Raw genomic sequence first — 20464 nt, forward strand, 5'->3', positions numbered from 1 at the left:
AATTACAGCAAGAACTGCAATTTGAACGCCATTTCTTGGTATTTGTTAAAGTTCAGAGTCTTCATACTGTTTAAAGTCTAAATGGCAAGAGCATGATAAAAACAAACATGAATATCATGAACATTTCAATGAAGCAAATCTTATTTTCTCTATCTGTCCTTCCATTCTCACTTATGTTGATGTTTTTTATAATAAGGATTCTTAAATTGGATGGTTGATGATAAGTAGATTTTACCTAAACTTACAGAAATCACAGAAGTCTTTCTTTTTTGAAATGTAAGATTGATAAGTATTTTTCATATCAAATGTTATAGTAGATTAGAATTAAGCTGAATAAAAATAAACATTCAGAAGACTTTTTTAGGCTCATTTATGAGACAATAACACAATGGAAACCAATTCTTTAGACTACAGGACATGTTTATAAATATGTTTAATATCAGACCATAGGTTTTGAGCTGTTCTTTTCCCAGTACCTATCACAGTGTCTTGCTCAGTAAGTAATTGAAGAATGAGAGAATTGTTTGTATGTAGCTTTTTATGTCTTAATGCAGCTATAAAATTTCCATTGTATTTGATCAAGTCTTGTTTCTCTGTAGTTGGTAGCTAAAGGAATAAAGAGTTCTAATGTTTCTCCACCTTTGGGACAGCATGAAACAGGTGGCTCTCCATCAAAGCAACAGATATTACCAGTTGTTTCTGTGACGTCAGCTTTGAAAGAAGTGGGTATGGTAAGTTTCTTTTTTCTTTTTTTTTTTTTTTGGTTGTGGGGCTTGAACTCTGGGCCTGGGTGCTGTCCCTATGCTCTTCAGCTCAAGGTGAGCACTCTACCTCGTGAGCTACGTGCCACTTCTGGTTTTCTAGTGGTTTATTGGAGATCAGAGTCTCACAGACTTTCCTGCCTGGGCTGGCTTTGAACCATGATTCTGAGATCTCAGCCTCCTGAGTAGCTAGGATTATAGGTGTGAGCCACTGGCACTTAGCTGGTAAGGTTGTAAGTTTCTTAAAATTCAGAACTCCTCAAAGTTGAACGATTATTTATTTATCTTTTTTTTGGGTCCGGTCGTGGGGCCTGAACTCTGGGCCTGGGCGCTGTCCCTCAGCTCTTCAGCTCAAGGCTAGCGCTCTACCACTTGAGCCACAGCACCACTTCCGGCTTTTTTTTTTTCTGCTTATGTGGGTGCTGAGAAATCGAACCCAGGGCCTTGAGCATGCAAGGCAAGCGCTCTACCACTGAGCCACCTTCCCAGCCCCTGAACGATTATTTAAAAGAAATTAAATTTAATGAAATACATTCATTCTTAATTTTTATATTATTATTTTCAAGTAAGTGTACAAAGGAGTTGCCATTCAACAAAGCAGTTTATGAAGACAATGCATCTTGATCAGTGTCACCCCTTTAACATTCTAACTCACCCCTCCTAATCCACTCTTCCCTCATTTTTCTTAATTTTGTAGGATACACATTGAATTTTTTACTGCATTCTGCCCCCCACTTCTTCATTTGTCTACTCGCCTCCCAGAGACTCCATCCCATCCCAAATTACATTAATTCTTAACGTTCCCCTGGATTTTTCTGGAGAAAAATATACTACTTAAGATTGTTTTGGCTTTCTTTGAATACTGGAATCTTTCTACTTATAGATTTTTGTATCTAGGACTACTTGGTCAATAAATATGTTCAGCCCACTGTTTCTGAGGGTTCTACATCTGCGTCAACCAACCTCAGATCAAAAACACTTGGGGAAAAAAATATTATTGCTGATGTGTAGAATATGGGTAGGCCTGTGGTGATTGCATCTGTCCTGAGCATGTATAGACATTTTTCCTCATAATATTCCCTAAGCAATATGTTAGGATAGCTATTTATATATCATTTCACTGTTAAATATTTAATCTAGAGATGATTTTACATATATATATATACACACATATATATGTAGTTTGTGCGTAGCATGTATGTAAATACAGTGCTATTTTATGTAAAAAAACAAAACTTGAGCATCTGTTGATTTTGGTATAAGGTGGTACACATTCCAGGACCTCTTATTCACTTTAACGGGATACTGAACAAAACTGTATAGAAATAAATTTACTAAAAATAGTCCAGCAAATACTTCTGTACCCCCACCTTCATGATTAACAAATGTTCATATTTTTGTTTTTAAAACTAATATCTCTTTGGTACTTGAAGCAACTAACACTAGGAATTAAGTCCAAGGTATGTTTGCATTTATTCAAAATTTAATGACATAGCAGATGGTGGAGGATTCTGTGTAATTATGCTGAACTCAACAATTATTTCTTTTACCTTCTATTTCTGAATCTGTATATGCCAGATAGTAAAACAAGGAAATATGGGCAGAGTTTAAACTTAAAAAAAAAAAAAGTTTCTAGATGGCTCAGGAACAGTAACTAGGCCCTGAGTTCAAACCCCACAACTGACAAAAAGAAAGTTTAAACTCGGTATGGACCAAGGTATCTATGTGATATGTGAAACCTGCTCTATGGTGAGGAAAAATGAGCTCATAATACAGAGTGTCATACTAGATTTCAATAAACAAAAAGAAAATACTCTGTTTTTTTCTTTAATACATTAACCTCAATTTTTTCCTTTCCTGGTAATCAATGTTTGTACCTTTTATTTGTGAGATTTATTAAGCTTTGTAAAACTAACTACAAGGACTATTGAGTATTACACTAATTTTTTTTATAGCTTTTGTATTCATCTAGAAAATAGGGCTGAACAGGAAAATCTAAGCTTCTTGATCACTCTCCAGAACTTCATATAAGAAACCACTGTTCTTGAAGTCGGTTTTTTCTTTTTCCCTTTCTGATGACAGCTTTACATGTGCTACATTGTTCACCTCAACTTTAGATACCAGTATATGGTTTCCTCTGATATCCAGTGTCACATCTCAAGTAGCTGTTCATCTCTGTGCTTGTAGTGACTGCTAATTCCCGACTACTTTACTGGGTAAAATGCTCCTTGTCTTGTATATATATGTTAACTTTAAAACTAATTAACTGTGATCTTTTGTATTTTTCAATCATTTTATAATTTGACATAAGTTGTATAACTAAATGGTTTTACTTACTGCACTATATTGATTAATGTTGTTTATTTCAAACTTTGAAAATTGCTTTTAGTTACCTTTTCTGTCAAAACTACTAATTTCTTCATTGCAAATACTTAAAATTCTTATTAATAGCACAAATGACTCATGGTTATTACTTGGTTTTCTCTTTACTTTTAAAGAAGGCCAATTTTCAATTGTGTTTAAGACTATAGTTTAACAAGAATATGTATACATACCAGGCATGGTGATGCACGCTTAAAATCCTATCGACTTTGACAGCCAAAATTGAGAACATCAAAGTTTTAAGACCAGCCCAAGGCCAAAAGCATCATTACCTCCCTAAAAAATAAAGCAAGAAAGGACAGGTGAGACCTGAATTCAAAGCCTACTATCAAATTTGTATTTTTTACATTTATAAAATTACATATGTATAAATTCATACTTATGAAACAATTTCAAACAGCTTAGTCTATCTTGAATTATTCACAAAATGTTCCTTAGCTCTAATAAAATATGTGAATTTTCCTTTATTTCTATAGTTACCAAAAATTAAATATAAAAGAAGAGGATGTAGTTAAGTTGAAATATGACAATAATTGAGAATTGGCCCTTGTATATGTTAAGTGTACTAGTTGATAATATTTAATTGTTTATCATTGCTGATAATGAAAGGTATTTTCTTTACATTCTACAGGAATAGAAAAAGTTCATAAGGAGCAATTTCATGAAAAAGCAAAGTTAACAATATTATCTGATGTTTCCATGTAGACTTTTAAAATAACATTACTTCTTTATAATTATCTGTGTTTAAAGGACAGAAGTTTAACTGATACCCAAGAACCTTTGGAAGAAATACAAAAGACCAACAGTGCTATTTCAGTAAGTGTAATTTTTAGTTTGTCAGTGATTTTAGTTTATCATATGCATATTATAACATTGTAGTCAGGGGTTGGTGGCTCATGTCTGTAACCTTCACTACTCAGGAGGCTGAGATCTGAAGATCACAATTTGAAGCCAACCCAGTCAGAAAAGTCCATGAGATTCCTATTTCCAATTTTGGTGAAAAAGCTGCAAGTGCAATATAATATGTAACATTGTAACCATTGCAGAATAAACGTGAAATACTACGGAGACTAAATGAAAATCTCAAAGCTCAAGAAGATGAGAACGGAAAGGAGAATCACTCCGATATGTCTGAGATCATTGTTCATGAGGATGCCAGACAGTATGAAAAAGAAAAATCTGTCCCATCTGATCGCAAGAAGTGGGAAGTAGGAGGTGAACTTGTGATTCCCCTGGATGAGGTGTCACTGGATATGTCCTTCTCTGCAACTGAAAGTATGCATAAGCATGTTAATAGCCCATGTAGATTTATTACACATGTAGATTAGTAGGCTGACTAAATGGCAATCTGAAGGAAGAACACTTAAAGGAATTGCATAACTTGTATATATTTTCCTTCTAGAAGAGAAATGCTGTCTTCTAGTATCATGTAGAATGTAGAAAACAATTCAGTCTTCAGAATACCAAGGATTTTCTTTTTACACAAAAATGTATGAGAGGGAACTATAATGCATTTTTAAATTGTATTACTTTGCACTTTATACTGTTAATTCTTCATGAGAAGCAGAGTGGTGAACTTTGATTAAAATCTTAGATCCCTTAAGCATTTCCCAAGGTTACTGAGATCTGACTTAATGTGTTATCTGCTCAGAAAGAATTCCTGAGTACTCACTATTTTCTTATTGTTCTGGATACTACAGGTATAACAAAAAGCAAAACAGAAAAGTATGTGCTCTTCTAGAGCTTATATTCTGAAAGAGCCAGTGTAAAATAATTTTTATGGACTATTTTTTTGTCAAATTCTCTCTTGCATTGAAGAAAATTCCAAAGATTTGATAGCATTTACTTTATTTACTTATTTAACAAAAAGGTGGCTATATGGAGGGGCGGGGGGAGGCTGGGAAGGGATGTGAAGGGTAAACAAAGGAGGAGGCTGCAATGCTTGATAAGAAGTGTACTCATTATCTTGCCCATGTAATTGTAACCCCTCTGTACAGTATGTTCACAAAAAATAAAAATTAATAAAAAAAGGTGGCTATGCCCTCCTAAGCATTCTTCCAGTATCCTATGATTACTCCTAGGAGTAGAATGCTTAGGAGGACATAACAGTCTTTTTCTTTTTTTTTCTTTTTTTTTTTTTTTTTGGTCAAGCATGGGCCTTGAACTCAGGGCCCAAGCACTGTCCCTGAGCTTTTGTGCTCTACCACTTTGATCCACAGCACCAGTTCTGGTTTTCTGGTGGTTAATTGGAGATAAGAGTCTCATGGACTTTCCTGCCCTGGCTGGCTTTGAACCATGATCCTCAGATCTCAACCTCCTGAGTAGCTAGCATTTTATAGATGTGAACCACTGGTGCCCGGCAGGCATGCCAGTCTTGAGCAGCAAAAGAAGTCATTTCTAGACAATGCAATTTTGCTGAAGGAAAGAAGAAAAAGAATGGCCACTCTCCCATGCTCAAGGGTAAGAGACCATAGGAAACTTGGAGAAGTAGATATAATTCAACATGGATAAAGTTCAAAACTTGTGACAAAGAATTTGCCCTTGCAAGCAAGAGGTCTTGGAAGAACTGCGCAGATCCAGATCAAGAAGGGTTCTGCACGTTGATGCCAACCAATAGTAGACTTACTCTAAGTGTGGAGAGAAGACTTTAAAAAGGGAGTCAGCAAATGTTTTCTCTAAATGACCAATAGTAAATATTTTAGGTTCTGCAGGCCTAACTCTGTTGCAAAGCTGTACAAAGCATCAATACCAGTGAGAATGGCTTTGTTTCCAGTAAAATTGTATTAACAGACACTGAAATTTGAATTTGACATAATGTCCTTTATATGTTCTGTTTCTTTTCTAAGAGTTCATAAGAATGCTTATGATTGCTTCCTGTAACATTTTTTATAACTGTTTTTAAATCTTTGTTACATAATTCCTACAGCTGTGTTACATTTGTGTTGACTATTGTCTTTTTTCATAATAATTAAGATTAATTCCATCCTGAACATTTTGAATCTTACCTTATGAGATTTTGAGCCTTGTGTAAATTATATGGAGGATGTTCATGTTTTTGTTTATCTAGCAATTGAACCCATTTAAAGTCTTCTCTGCTTTCATGGTTGTAGAATGAGCTCATTTTTCACTTTCTCAGTGCTCCTTGGATCTGCTTAGCATTGTCTTCTCATATGCATTGTTTCTGAAAAGAAGTCTTGTCCTTATCTTTGTTCCTCTGAACATAATTTTTTCCTCTGCTTTTTTATCATCTTTTTTGTTGTTATTTGTTAATGTGGGTTTGGGGTGTTTTTTTTATTGTGAAAATACTGTACAGAGGGGTTACAATTACATGGGCAAGATAATGAGTACATTTCTTATCAAGCATTGTAGCCTCCTCCTTTGTTTCCCCTTCCAATCCCACCCTCCCTTCTCCCCTACGTTCCTCCCCCCCCCCTCCACTAAAGTTGTAAAGTTCGTTTTTGACATAAGGACTTGTACATCTCATTGTTGCAATGGGTCCACCTGTATCCCTGTTTAAATGATTTGTTTTTTCCCTTCCCCTCCACAAATTATACCAATATCAAATACAGTGAGAACATGGGTTATACTGTGGGGGAGGGACATACAAAGCAACAAAGAAATCATCTTATAAATGTGTTAGAAACAATCACATGAAAAAAAAAACATTTGAATACATATCTTAGGGTTCATTTCCCTAACATCAACTTATCTGACCTTTTCTGCTTGACTCAGACATATACTAGTTACTGCAAATAAGGGAGACCATGGAACCTATGTTTCTTTGGGCCTGGCTTACTTCACTTAATACAATTTTTTAAATGGAAAGACTTGGGGTGTTTTTTTTTAGTGGTACTGTGGTTTGAATTCAGAGCTTTGTACTTCCTTTTTTTTGTTCATCTGGCACTCTACCACTTGACCCCTGCTGTAGACATGGAGTCCAGTGGGCTTTTCTTCTTGGGCTGGCCTCAAACCACCATCCTTCCAGATTCTTGAGATGCTAAATTTATGAGGGTGAACCACCAGCACCTGGCTCTATTTTTAAGATCTCAGGTTTTGAACAATACAATTATGAAGAACCTTGATGTGATTTTATTTGTTTTCTTTCCTTTTATTGTTGAGTTTACTTATTTTTCTAAATTAAAAATTCTTTATACTTTTTTGTTGTTGTTGTCAGTCGTGGGGCTTGAACTCTGGGCCTGGGCACTGTCTCTCAGCTCTTTAGCTCAAGGCTAGCACTCTACCACTTGAGCTATAGCACCACTTCTGGTTTTCTTGTGGTTTATTGGAGATAAGAGTTCCACGGAGTTTCCTGCCCAGGCTGGCTTTGAACTGTGATCCTCAGATCTCAGCCTCCTGAGTAGCTAGGATTACAGGTGTAAGCCACTGGCGCCCGGCTCTTTAGACATTTTTTAATCTAATACTTTTTATGCCTCCACCTACTTCCCTCCTACAGGAATTCCAATCTCATTTATTACCTGTCTGATACTCCTTTCATTTTTTAAAGATTCTGGATGGTCTGTTAGTCTATCTTCACTATATTATATCCTTTTTTCTTCCATACGTTTCCTGTTACTTCTATGCAGTATATTTTTTTATCTCAGACAATGTGTTTTTCATAATCTTTAATAGTTTGATTTGGTTACATAACTGGAAAATCCTTGCACACTATTCTAACACCTGTCTCAGTCTGGGTCCATTTTTTTTTCCTTGCATTTTTTTGTTCCTTATTAAAGGTTACATTTTTGTGCTTATTTGCATGTGTGACATTTCTTATTGGTTGTCATACATCATGAATTTTACCTTATTTAGGGTTAGTTTTTTTGTATTTCTATAATTATTTGGGTCTTTTTTTTCCCCTAATGTTTGTGAGATGAGACTAGAACCATGTTTAATTCATGATAATTACTTCTACTACAGAGATAAGAGCCTTGTAAGTACATATTATACTAGGAATTACAAGGCTTCCCAGGTTGACTAGTGATAGCAATGGCTATTTCATGTCTCAATGTTTCCTGCAGTGTTTTAGGTGGTGCTTTTTCTACCTTGAATATCTTTCTTAGACTGATCACCAAAGCTTACTACCCTCTACAGATCTCTGAAATTCTTCTACTAGTTACACAAGGTTTTCAGGAATTCAAGCCCTGCCTCTGAAGTAAACCTGTTAAATTTGGCCTAGCTTCCCTCTCCTGTGGCCTGGTAATATTCTGGGCAGCAAGCTGGGTGATCATGGCAATCATGATTGATCATGGTCAATGATGAAGTTATACTGATTTCTTTCCTCTTGAAGGTTCTATGTTCATTATTATTATCCAGTGTCTTGAAGGTTTGTATGTTTTTCTAATTGCTATAATTACTTGGGGAATAACTATAACTACCTTAGTTAGAAGACTAGTTTTAAAAAGCTTTTGAACTAGATAGTGTCAAAAGTTGATAATAATCCTTAACCAATTTATAGAAGGGTAATAAAGAGAAGACATATTTAAGAGATAATAGGTGGCAGACTTATAAGGCTTCATAAGAAACTAAGAGTTTATCTGAGGAAGAACTTGGAACTCCAGCCTTGTGCTTGCTTGCTCAGCTGACTCTGTACAACTTGAGCCATACCTCCAGCCCAGTTTTTGCTAGTTATTTTGGAGGAGTGTCTCTGTCTCTGTCTGTCTGTCTCTCTCTTTCTCTCTCTCCCCCTCTTCACCCCTCCTCCCCCCCCCCCCGTCAGACTTTCTATGTGGGCTGACTCCAAATCACAATCCTCTGGATATCAGCCTGCTGAGTAGCTAAGATTGCAAGTGTGAACCTCTGACACCTGGCTCAGAATTCCATTTTAATGACGATTATAAATCTCTTTGTCCACTAATCTCATCATCTCTCTATTTGGAGGCTAGTTTTGATTGGTTGACTTTCTCCATTTATTATAGGCTGTATTCTTATGCTTCTCTGTGCATGCTTGGATAATGTTTGTTTAAGGGCTAAACACTGTGACCTTGTGAGTTTATTGAATTTTTATATTCCTATAAATAAACTACACTTTTGTTCTAGGACATAATTTAGTCACTTGTCAATATCTTGACCCTTTTCAGTTGAATTTTAAGCTTTGTTAAGTGATTCAGAGCAGTGTTTAGTCTGTAGCTAATCTTTTCTCTTTACTCAGTCAACAGCCTTTCAGAATAGTCCACCCAGTGCCCTGTGAATTTTGAGTATTTGTATTCTGATGGAACTAAGAACTATATTCCAACTATTATTCCAACACAAAATATTCCAATTATTACTGGGTGATCTTTTCTCCAGATCCCAGAGAGTTTTGTTGTTTTTGTTATGTCTTTATACTAGATATAATGGTATGCTTTGCTCAAATAAGACCTGAAGTGACGCAAAAAGATTGTAAAAACCCAGTTTTCTTGAGACAGAGAGAGAGTTTCTGATCTTTAGTAATCTATCTTATATGCCAGTCACGTTGGCTTCCCAGACTCCCAGTTCTGTCTCTTCAGCACCACATAAGTTTTTCCTGCCTACATTGAAGAGATTGAACTTTATTTATTTTTTTCTTGTGGACATTGAGTCATTCCAGTTTTGTCTGTTGAAGAGATTTTTCCATTATGTTGCTTTGGCATGTTTGTCTAATATCAAAAGACTGTCTCTTGGGTTTATTTCTGGGTTTTTTTTACTCTTTTTAACCATCCCTTTTAAATTTGGTTTTAATCATATTAGTTTTACAAAATTAATATCCCCTGCTTATCTGTATATGCACTTGGCTCTCATGGAACTAATATATGAAACTATTAACTTGGAGTCAGTCCATGTAGCTACTTATATCCGAATAAAGCCTCTTTCAGATGGTTAAAAGAAAAAAACTATCAAATTGTATAGATTACCACTGATAAGTCTATATTACTCAAATACTCTATTAAATCCTATGTTTGCTGCTTGGTACCTATATGCTTCAAGTTTTACTACCCAGTGTTCTAGAAAGTTAAAACCTCAATAGGCAATTCTTAGCTTTGCTAAGTTTTATTAAAATAGTTTACTTAGAATTATTATTGTTATCATTGTTAAAAGGAAATTTGTGTAGTTATCATATGTAAGCTAGAACAATACACATTTCCTTAGATGTATGTTTTGGCTTTTTAAACCCATATTTATCTTAGAATCTGTTTTTGGTTTTTGTTTTTTTCTGTTGGTCGTGGGCCTTGAACTCTGGGCCTGGGCGCTGTCCCTGCGCTCTTCAGCTCCTACCTCTTGAGCCACAGTGCCACTTCAGTTTTCTAGTGGATTATTGGAGATCACAGTCTCACAGACTTTTCTGTCCGGGCTGGCTTTGAACTATGATACTCAGATCTCAGCCTCCTGAGTAGCGTCCAGCTCAAATCTGTTTTCTTTTTGATAAATTTTTTCTCATGAAGCATTCACTTGGTAAAAAAAAAAATCTTGCTGAACAATGTACTATTATGTTCTATCACTGAAAATTATTTCTTTGTAATTTTTTTCTTTTAGAACATACAGTGGGAGAGGTTATTAAGTTAGATCCTATTGGATCTCCAAGAAAAGTCTGGGGGAAGAGCCCTGCAGATTCAGTTCTAAAGATACTTGGAGAAGCTGAACTCCAGCTTCAGACAGAACTATTGGAAAACACAACCATTAAAACTGGTAAGCAAAAACTAATTGTTTATACTAGAATATTATTTAGAAAGTGAATTATTTGATTGTTTTTATAATTTCTTATAAGATAGAGAATACTTCTGTTTTCTGGGGAGTTGACCTAAATGGTAGCATTGAATTTTGATCTTGATATGACCTAGATGAATCTAAAAATAAGAGAAAGGGGGATACCTATTAGGGATTTGGAAAAGTCAGAACAGTTTTTATTACAGGTATATTTGTATCTGCCTGTGTGTTTTGTGTTTGGTGTTTTGTTTCTCTGATACTGAGGATTGACATGGGAACTCTTAAGTACTAGGTACACACTTTACCTTTTAAGCCATGCCCAAGCCTGTTTACATTTTGTTTTAAGATAGAATCTCACTAACTTTCCTGGGCAGCCTCAAATTCACAATCCTGCTGTCTCTACCTGCTGAATAACTAGGATTATAGATGTATACCACTACACCTAGCTGGTATTGTATCTTCTGAAGTAAATTCAGGAATTAAATTGAGTAAAAGAAATCTCCAGTAGGCAAATATAAACATTATTCTGGAATAGGAGACAGATAGTTGTTATAAGGCAAGAGGAAAAAGATATGCCGCGTCTCACGCCTGTAATCCTAGCTACTCAGGAGACTGAGATTTGAGGACTGTGTTTCAAAGCCAGCCCAGGCAGTCCCTGAGACTCCTTTTGTTGTTGTCGTCGTCGTTTGTGAGACTCTTATTTCCAATAACCTACTAAAAAAGCTGGAAGTGGAACTGTGGCTCAAGTGGTAGAGTGCTAGCCTTGAGCAAAAGAAACTCAGAGACACCTTCTAAATCCTGAGTTCAAGCCCCAGGACCAACACTAAAAAAAAAAAAAAAAAAAGAAAGAAAGAAAAACATTTTTTATCTCTGATTCTTGTGGTTATTGCTATATTAACTATGCATACATAAGGAAAAGTAGCCAGGTTTTGGACAGGCCTTTTACACTAAAGAGTTTGAGCACATGATAAAAACATGGAACAGGAATTGGAGCTGTGGTTCAAAGTGGTAGAGCACTAGTCTTGAGCAAAAAAGTTCAAGAAGAATGCCCAGTCCCAGAGTTCAAGTTTCATGACTGACAAAAAAAAAAGGAAGGAAGGAAGGAAGGAAGGAAAAAAAAACATGGAGCATAGTTTTCTCACTTAGGAAAGTAATGGAGAATATATGTGTATTTAACTTTTTACTCTCTCCTTCTGTTGCTCTTTTTCTTTTTCTCTTCTTAAAGCTTAGAGTAGAGCTTCAAATTCAAGATCCTGCTGTCTCTCCACCTCCTGAAGCTAGTAGAAAAATAACATAGGAGGTAAAGGTATTGACAGGTTCTCTATGAAAGAGCAAAAGTGGGTTTCTGTTTCCTCATTAAGAGTGAATTTCCTAACCACAAACCAATCGCTTATCTAATAACAAAGAAATATAATTTGACTAAAGAAGTAATGCACTCATTTGTTTGTAAAAAGGGCAAAAGCACAATCTATAAATATGTATATCATTTGCACACTCATATCCTAAATTTTGAAGTTTATGCGAAACACTAACCAAAAGCAAAAATACTAGTAACCTAATATTACGCTTTAGTCAGAGCTCATTTTTAAAATGCCTCTGGCTTTATTCAGGACAAAAATGCTTGCAGGCTCCAAACTTTTATTTTTTATTTTTTTGGGGGGCCGGTCGTGGAGCCTGAACTCTGGGCCTGGGCGCTGTCCCTCAGCTCTTCAGCTCAAGGCTAGTGCTCTACCACTTGAGCCACAGTGCCACTTCCGCTTTTTTCTTTTTGCTTATGTGGTGCTGAGGAATCGAACCCAGGGCCTCATGCATGCAAGGCAAGCGCTCTACTACTGAGCCACCTTCCCAGTCCCTCCAAACTTTTAAAAAATAATGATGAGGAAGTTGCACCAGGTCTTCAATGATAGTCTGAGCACTTCCTCCATTTGACACAATGAATATGAAGAGTCAGCCTAATAAAAGGAGAGACTGTATTCTGAAGACAGGGTGTAAAAACATTGGGAATCACTATATTTTGAAGAGAGGGCTAGGAAAAGCATCAGTAATGATGAAAGGGGTGACAGGATACCTGTAAAGCATGAAGAAACAGAAAGGTGATAGTTAAAAGTAGGAAACAGTTTGCAGGTCCAATCCTGGATCCCTGCAGAGACAGGGAGGCCAGAGCCCCAACTACCAGGTAAACCGTCACCCCTGTCCAAGACTGACAGGCCTAGCCACAGAGCATGCCCACATTTTTTCCAAGCCTTAACTCTGGTTCAGGGATTTGGTGTGACATGACCGTTTCTTATTCTGCAGTGCAGAAGAAGGCATTTTCTCATACCCCACATCTCACAGTTCTGTATCTTTTTTTTTTTTTTTTTTTTTTTTTTTTTTTGTGGGTCCGGTTGTAAGGCCTGAACTCTGGGCCTGGGCACTGCCCCTCAGCTCTTCAGCTCAAGGCTAGTGCTCTACCACTTGAGCCACAGTGCCACTTCCGGCTTTTTTCTTTTTGCTTATGTGGTGCTGAGGAATCGAACCCAGGGCCTCAGGTATGCAAGGCAAGCGCTCTACCACTGAGCCACCTTCCCAGCCCACAGTTCTGTATCTTGAGAGAGATGCCTACTGTTTGAGATTAAACTATTGTGGCTACCTGAAAACAAGGAATAATTATGGCTCAGAGACTCTGGGTACACCTTGTCACAGTGTATGTGGTTGATGACCACAAAAAGGTTATGGAAAGAGTGGTCTGATGTGGACCCACTGAGTAGTTTAAATAAGTGGGAGGGAGCTGGGACAGTAATGGGTACAGTAGTGGGTAGCCACATCCTGTTAGAACTGAGCTCTGAGCCCAGTACCATAGCTCATATGATTACCACAAGCCTCCTCCTTCCCATAGGATGTTTAACTACCAGGCAGGGTCTCAAAGACCCTGAAACCAGTAGACATAGTACCCAATTCACGCAGCCCTGGCATTCAAAATCCTCTTGTCTTAACTTCCCAAGTGATGCGATTGTAGACACCCACCACCATGCCTTTTTTTTTCCTAGTACTGGGGATTGAACCAAAGTGCCTCATGCGTTCTAGGAAAGTGTTCTCCCACCTGAGCCACAGCACTTGTTTGTTTTTTGTCTTTTTTTTTTACCTTTCTCATAGGGTTTCCTGACTTTCCCTAAACCCAAAACACCTGTTTGAAGGAGAAATAATAATTTTCTTTACAGATGAGAAAGGGTTAAACACAACCATGAAAATTCAGGTGAATAAATCTCACAGGGTAAGTGGATAGCCAATTGAGGATTAAGAATCAGACATCACAAAAACAATAAAAAGAGCATTAGCCTTGAGCATAAAAGTTCAGGTATAGCACACAGGTCCTGAGTTCAAGAAGCAGTGCACATGTATGTGTGTGTATGTGTGCACGTGCATGTACACACACACACACACGCACACATGCACAACATATAACAATTGTAAAAGTCATTTTGAAAACTAACATGAGTTTTTATTTTTTGTGTTTTCAGAGATTTCTCCTGAAGAGGAAAACCTCAGACCTTTAATCACTGGAGGAGAAGAAGAAGAAATACATTATATTTCACAGGATATAACCCCATCAGCTCTTGGTGATTGTTCTGTTGAGACAGAAAGTCCAAATATTGGTGAGGTATCTCCCCATACATCATTAAGGCCAGAGGGAAATATGGCAGGTATGTTTTAATGGAACAAAACAACCTAAATTTGATTTAATAGCACTTAAGTTTCTTTTTTATAAACATACCTTTAAAAAGAAATTATCAGAATTTGTGTATATTTTTAAATAACTCATCCCAAACTAAGTTCAATATTATACTATTATTATTATTATAGTTTTACTAACTTTCCTCTTCTCCTTTTGGGGAGGGCAGTTTTAAGATGGATCCCATTATGTAGCTCATGCAGGCCTGGAATTTGCAATCCTCTTGCCTTAACTTCCCAAGTAACAGTATTATAGACCCCTATCACTAAGCCCAACTAATACCTGGCTTTTTTTTTTTTTGTATATACTAGTACTGGGGATTGAACCAAGTGCCTCATGCATTCTAGGCAAGAGTTCTCCCACTTGAGCCACATATCCAATACTTTTTTATTATTTTCGTGTGTGTGTGTGTGTGTGTGTGTGTGTGTGTGTGTGTGTGTGTGTGTGTGTGTGTGTGTGTGTGTGTGTGTGTGTGTGTGTGTGTGTGTGTGTGTGTGTGTGTGTGTGTGTGTGTGTGTGTGTCCGTCCGTCCGTCCGTCTGTGTGTCCTTTCACATAGGATGTTCCTGACTTTCCCAAGCCCCAAACATGTAATCCTCCTGCTTGCCTCCTAAATAGCTGGAATTACAGGAGTGTACCACCTGATTGGGCTATATTTTATTATTTTTATCAGCCAAGAGTTGGTTGGTATGCTTCTTTCCCAACTAATGTGCCATGATCTCAGAGGTCGCTTAATTGGGAGATAGAAACCAGGAGGATCACAGGTAGCTTGGGCCAAAGATTAGTAAGACCCCAAGCCCAGCACAAAAAGCTGGGTTGGTAGTTCATACCTATTATCAGCCAAATTTGTAAATATGAAAATCACAGTCCAGCTTAGCCTAGGCAAAATAATGTAAGACCCTATCTGAAAAACAATGAGCAAAAAGCACTGAGGACATGGCTCAATTGGTAGAAAACCTTCCTAACAAGTGCAAGGCTCTGAGTTCAAACCCAGTACATCACTTAACTATGCTTAACTATGATCAGGTAGAAGGTTCATCGAGGAAGCTGAGTTAAGATGGGCCTCTCTCCTCTTTGTAAAGTCTCAGTGACACTCTTAAGTATTCTTTCTAGTAGAGTAATCTGACTTCTATTGTGTTAACTCAGCTGGATCCAAAGGAAGTTATACAAGGCCTACCTCTCAAAGGGAAAAGTGTTAAATAATTCTCAGCTGTCTTTAATCCGTCATAGCCTACCCACAGAGAAGACATTATTTACACTTCTCCCTCATTAGCTACTAGTCTTAAGATGATCTTATCCAAATCAGTTTTCTTGTTCTTTGAGAATTCTTCATCTGAACATCAGGAACCAGGTGGTATAGAACACACCTGTAACCCCAGCTATTCAGGAGGCAAAGGTAAGAAGATCACAGTCCAAGACCAGTCTATCCAAAAGCCGAAGACCTGATCAACAATAAAAGCAATAAGAATTAGAGACATGAATGGTTCAAAAGGTAGACTAGGGCTACTTGAATTTGACTAGCAAGCAAAAGGCTCAAAGTTAAAGCCCCAGTACCTCAAAAAAAATCTAATCTAAATCCATGAGTGAACAAAATGAGTTACTTGCTTTCCACACCAAAATATACAACAAAACAAACCTGGAGAGTACTTTTCACAAACAGAAGATGCAAGGAATATAACTGTCATTGATCCATAGGAGCTCTGGCAAAGGTCCCGAGGAGCCTCACTCATTTTGCACAAAACATTGATGCCCTCAAGGGCTCTTCTCTTTTGAACCATATCTGTCCCTTTCCATCCAAGCTGGTGGTGCTTTTCCCAGAGGAAATTGTACATAACTTTGTTAATTGCATATGTCAGTGTTACTGACATTCACTTTATTTAACAAAAGCCACTCTTATTTTTGTTTCCTTTAAGGCAAGTTTTTCTCTGTCTTGAGTTAATATGAGGACTGTGAAAAATACATTTCTGCTTAAGCTACTCAGTCTATGATACTCTGCATTAAAATACTGAATTATGCCTTCCAAAAATAAAACAAGGAGGAAGAGAAATAAGAAAGAATAGAAAATAAGAAAAGGGAAAGTAAAGAGGAGAAAGAGAAAAAGGAAAAGGGGGAAAGGCGGAGAGAGAAGAGACGGAAAGGAAAGGAAAGGGACATCTCATAGAGTGGGGGCTCTGTAGCCTCCTGCAGGGGTGACAGACTTTCTGTGCAGACCCATCTAGTAAGTATTTTAGCCTCTGGCAGTAAAGGTGTTGATACTTACATGGCTTAACATATTGGAGAATAGTTATTCATTTAAAAATAAAATAAAGGATTTCACTCTTAAGCATTTATTTCAGTGACCAAAAACATAACTAAAAGACAATAACTGTAAGAATCTTTACAATATCAGGTACCTTTTAGAACAGATCAGAGAATGTGGATCTTTATAGACACAGGAGGAAGCGTGTCTGGAACTTAGGAAAAGGAAGGACAGTGTTGACTTAAATAAGATTATGTAGACTGTTTCTTAGAAAATATTGCTGAGCACCTGTACTCACAGCTGTACAGTGTACTCCTAGCTATTCAGAAGCTGACACCTGGAGAAGTGAGGTTGGAAGCCAGTCCAGGCAAAGCAGATCTTCAACTAACCAGCAAAATGTCAGGCTAGAGGTATGCCTCCAGTGATTGGGCACTATCCATGAGTAAGAAAGCTGAGCCCTGCATGTAAGCCTGGTACAAACACACACACACACACACACACACACACACACACACACACACACACACAAATTGTCATTAATGAAGAAAGATATCATCAGTACTTACCATCAGTTAGCTAAAATATAAGACACTACCAGAAAAAACATAATTCTCCAGCTATTTATTATTTAAGATCATAGATTTACCACACTGTATTTATGTGATCAATAACATTGAGAAAGTCCAGTAATATTTCTAATTTTTTTCTTTTTAAGTTACTGAAATATGGATTTTAAAGATAAATTTTCCTTTACTAGTCAGTAATATCCTATTCCATATTTGTTACAACAGATATCTTTATTTTTTAATCCATCTTTATACTTTAAATCAACTTAACAGAAATAAAATTTTAATAAAGAGAAAATGTCATATAATAAAAAATATAATTTACAGTATTTCCTTTGAGTATTTTTATTACAGTGAAAATGTAAAAGGATTACTCTGTCATTTCAAAATGACTGGAGAATAATAACACATAAAAAGACGAAAGCCAATATGTAAAACGTTTGCTTTCTCTATTATAATCTATGAGTCTAAAACTGAGTAATGATCATTGATAGAAAGTTTACTCAGTTGTTGTTTTTTTTCTTAACATACTTTGCTTTGACCTGTTTTCTGTTCTGTTTTTGCTCTGCAGAATCTGAAGATTTGGAAACAGAAGTTCTCCAAGAGTCCCGTGAGATAATAAATGATGGGAGCTTGCCATGTACTGTTACCAATGTGTGGCTTAATGAGGACAAAGAACCAAATGAACCTGAGTATGCTGCAGCTTTATTCCTGATTTGAAAATCAATTTCCCTTTGTAATTCTTTTTAAAAATAATACTATCATAAACCAACATTTTAGCTTAAGATCCTAATATGGCAACTATGATATAATTTCATTCCTTAATAGATATTCACTTGGTTCAGAAATCTACTACTATATAAATAATATGAAGATTAGAATAAGGTATTTTTCCTGCCTCCTCTTTCCAACTGGTTTCCATTCCCTCCTCCTTCAAAATAATTAGAGAAATGTTATCATTTTCATCTGTTTTAAAATATAATTGTTAGTATAATACACATAATGTTTTCCTCCTTTCTTATTTTCTGGGACACATTTAGCTTATTAATACACAAAGGCTGTCCTTTTTTTATTTGTATTGCATTGTATAGATACACCTCAACCCAGTAAGTCTACTTGATGGACATTTAGCAACATTACAGATGATGCTGGAATGAGGAACATTTTACATTAGTTGGTAGTTACTTGTATTTATAAGAAAGAAACAAAACAGGAATTGCTGAGTCTGTTGCATTTGTACAAAGTTCATTTGTAACTCAGTTTTTCTTCCAAAGGTTTGTAAAATTTAAACTCTGAGAAAAGAACATGTGAAAGATGTGATTTATAATTAATGATTGGTGAGAGTTTCTTTTTGGTCAAAGTGAAAAAATGCAGTGTGCTTATAAAGTATATAAAAGTGAGAAAAATACTTAGATGATGCTAGTGAACATGTCTGTCTTTCCTTACGTTGGAATGTTTTGTTTTTTTTTTTTCTGGCAAACTCTTTTTAATGACATATCTATATGCAGATTGGAAGATAGGGCTGCCAGTGAGCAAAATGAAATTTCTCAAGATGGAATCCCACAGAATGTGGACCAATTTAGTGAAGTACATATGGGTAAGCATCACTGAATAAGTCTAATTTCTTTTTGGAAGGTTTATTAACATCTATTTATTTTATTTGGGCAACATATAGATAGAACATTATTTGTCAGTCATCATAATCCTTTCAAAATGAAATACTTGTGTATAACTGGATTAAGATAGTAAAATTTTTTATCATTTATTTTATTGAGTGTTTAGAGTGAGAATTACTTACCTAATGTTGTAAAGACACTAAATAGTCCTCTTTTAATAGTATAATTAGTACATAAGAAATAAGTTTTTCGACTCTATAGTACAGATGTTAGCTAGAAAAAATGAATGTCAGGACAGTGAGATTTTTTCACATTGCCTTGGATTTGTCCATTTTCAAATTCTAATATAATAGAAGTTTACATTAAATACTTTTGAAAATAAAACAATATACTCTTAAAGATTATTTTTACAGTAGTATATTTACATACATATTTTGATTTTGTGTTCTTGATAAGTGTAAGGGTTTTTTGATAGAACTTATATTAGATATCATGACTTGTAAATATTGCTTAGAGTTTTCAAATACTATATAGACTTACCATATGAACTTTCTTTTGTACTAACCACAGAACCTGGAATAGATGATTGTCAGCCCTGTAAAGGTGATGTAGACAAATCAGTGCAACCAGAGCCATTGTTCCATAAAGTGATCCATTCTGAGCACTTGAATTTACTCTCTCAGATTCAATCAATTCAGTGTTTAACAGAAGAATCCATTCCACCTCGATCTCATTCTGATTCACCACCAAAAAGTAAAAACAAGAATTCTTTGCTGATTGGACTTTCAACTGGTCTATTTGATGCAAACAATCCAAAGGCAAGTACAGTACTTAAATGGAAAATATTACCCATTTGATAGCATTTCTTGTGATTACTCTTCTTTGATAAAACATAACATTGAGTTTTAATCTCTTAAAAACATAGATATACAAAAACACGTAAGTATATATATCAAAATAAAGTCTCAATTCTTTATTCTGTGATATCAAAGAGAAATTGATATTGAGAGCAAACTGGGTTAAAGACTGTTTCATTAGGTCACATTATTTTTATAGGCTCTACTTTTAATTTGAGGAGATGAGACCTCTGATAACATCATACCTCTGATAACAGCTCTCTTTCTTGTTGTTCTTTTCTTTTCTTTTTTGGTCAGTCCTGGGGCTTGAACTCTGGGCCTGGGTGCTGTCCCTCAGCTCAAGGCGAGCGCTCTTACCACTGAGCTACCTTCCCAGCACGTCTTTCTTTCTTACTGCCCAACCTGACTTCCCTTTTTAGATGGAACCAAGTTTAATCAATGAATCTTAAATAGGTAGAAGTACCATATTGTCTAATTTGTTGTTAGAAAGATTAATTGGCATTCATATTCATCTTGTAAAGGTTTTTCAGACAGCTAATCTTTTCTCATTTGCTTTTTTTTTTTTTTTTTTTGGTTGGTCATGAGGCTTGAACTCTGGGCCTGGGTGCTGTCCCTCAGCTCTTCAGCTCAAGGCTAGTACTCTACCACTTGAGCCACAGCACCACTTCCAGTTTTC

General features: G+C 36.1%; 1 protein-coding gene across 9 annotated transcripts in view; it reads left to right on the plus strand.

Moving 5' to 3' along the window:
• The window catches only part of Nek1 (NIMA related kinase 1), a 100309-nt gene that overhangs the window by 63689 nt on the left and 16156 nt on the right, over positions 1–20464 (plus strand). For 8 of the 9 annotated variants that reach the window (XM_070016493.1, XM_070016497.1, XM_070016498.1 and 5 more), the window contains 8 exons: positions 600–731; positions 3894–3959; positions 4190–4418; positions 10632–10784; positions 14300–14482; positions 17887–18007; positions 18824–18912; positions 19502–19749. In XM_070016493.1, coding sequence (XP_069872594.1) covers positions 600–731; positions 3894–3959; positions 4190–4418; positions 10632–10784; positions 14300–14482; positions 17887–18007; positions 18824–18912; positions 19502–19749 — 1221 coding nt within the window. The remainder of the gene's footprint in view (positions 1–599; positions 732–3893; positions 3960–4189; positions 4419–10631; positions 10785–14299; positions 14483–17886; positions 18008–18823; positions 18913–19501; positions 19750–20464) is intronic. The other variant, XM_070016494.1, reaches the window with a different exon arrangement.

This window comes from Dipodomys merriami, unplaced genomic scaffold, assembly GCF_024711535.1.
Source record: "Dipodomys merriami isolate MVZ:Mamm:240054 unplaced genomic scaffold, mDipMer1.0.p SCAF_12, whole genome shotgun sequence".
Classification (NCBI taxonomy): Eukaryota; Metazoa; Chordata; class Mammalia; order Rodentia; family Heteromyidae; genus Dipodomys; species Dipodomys merriami.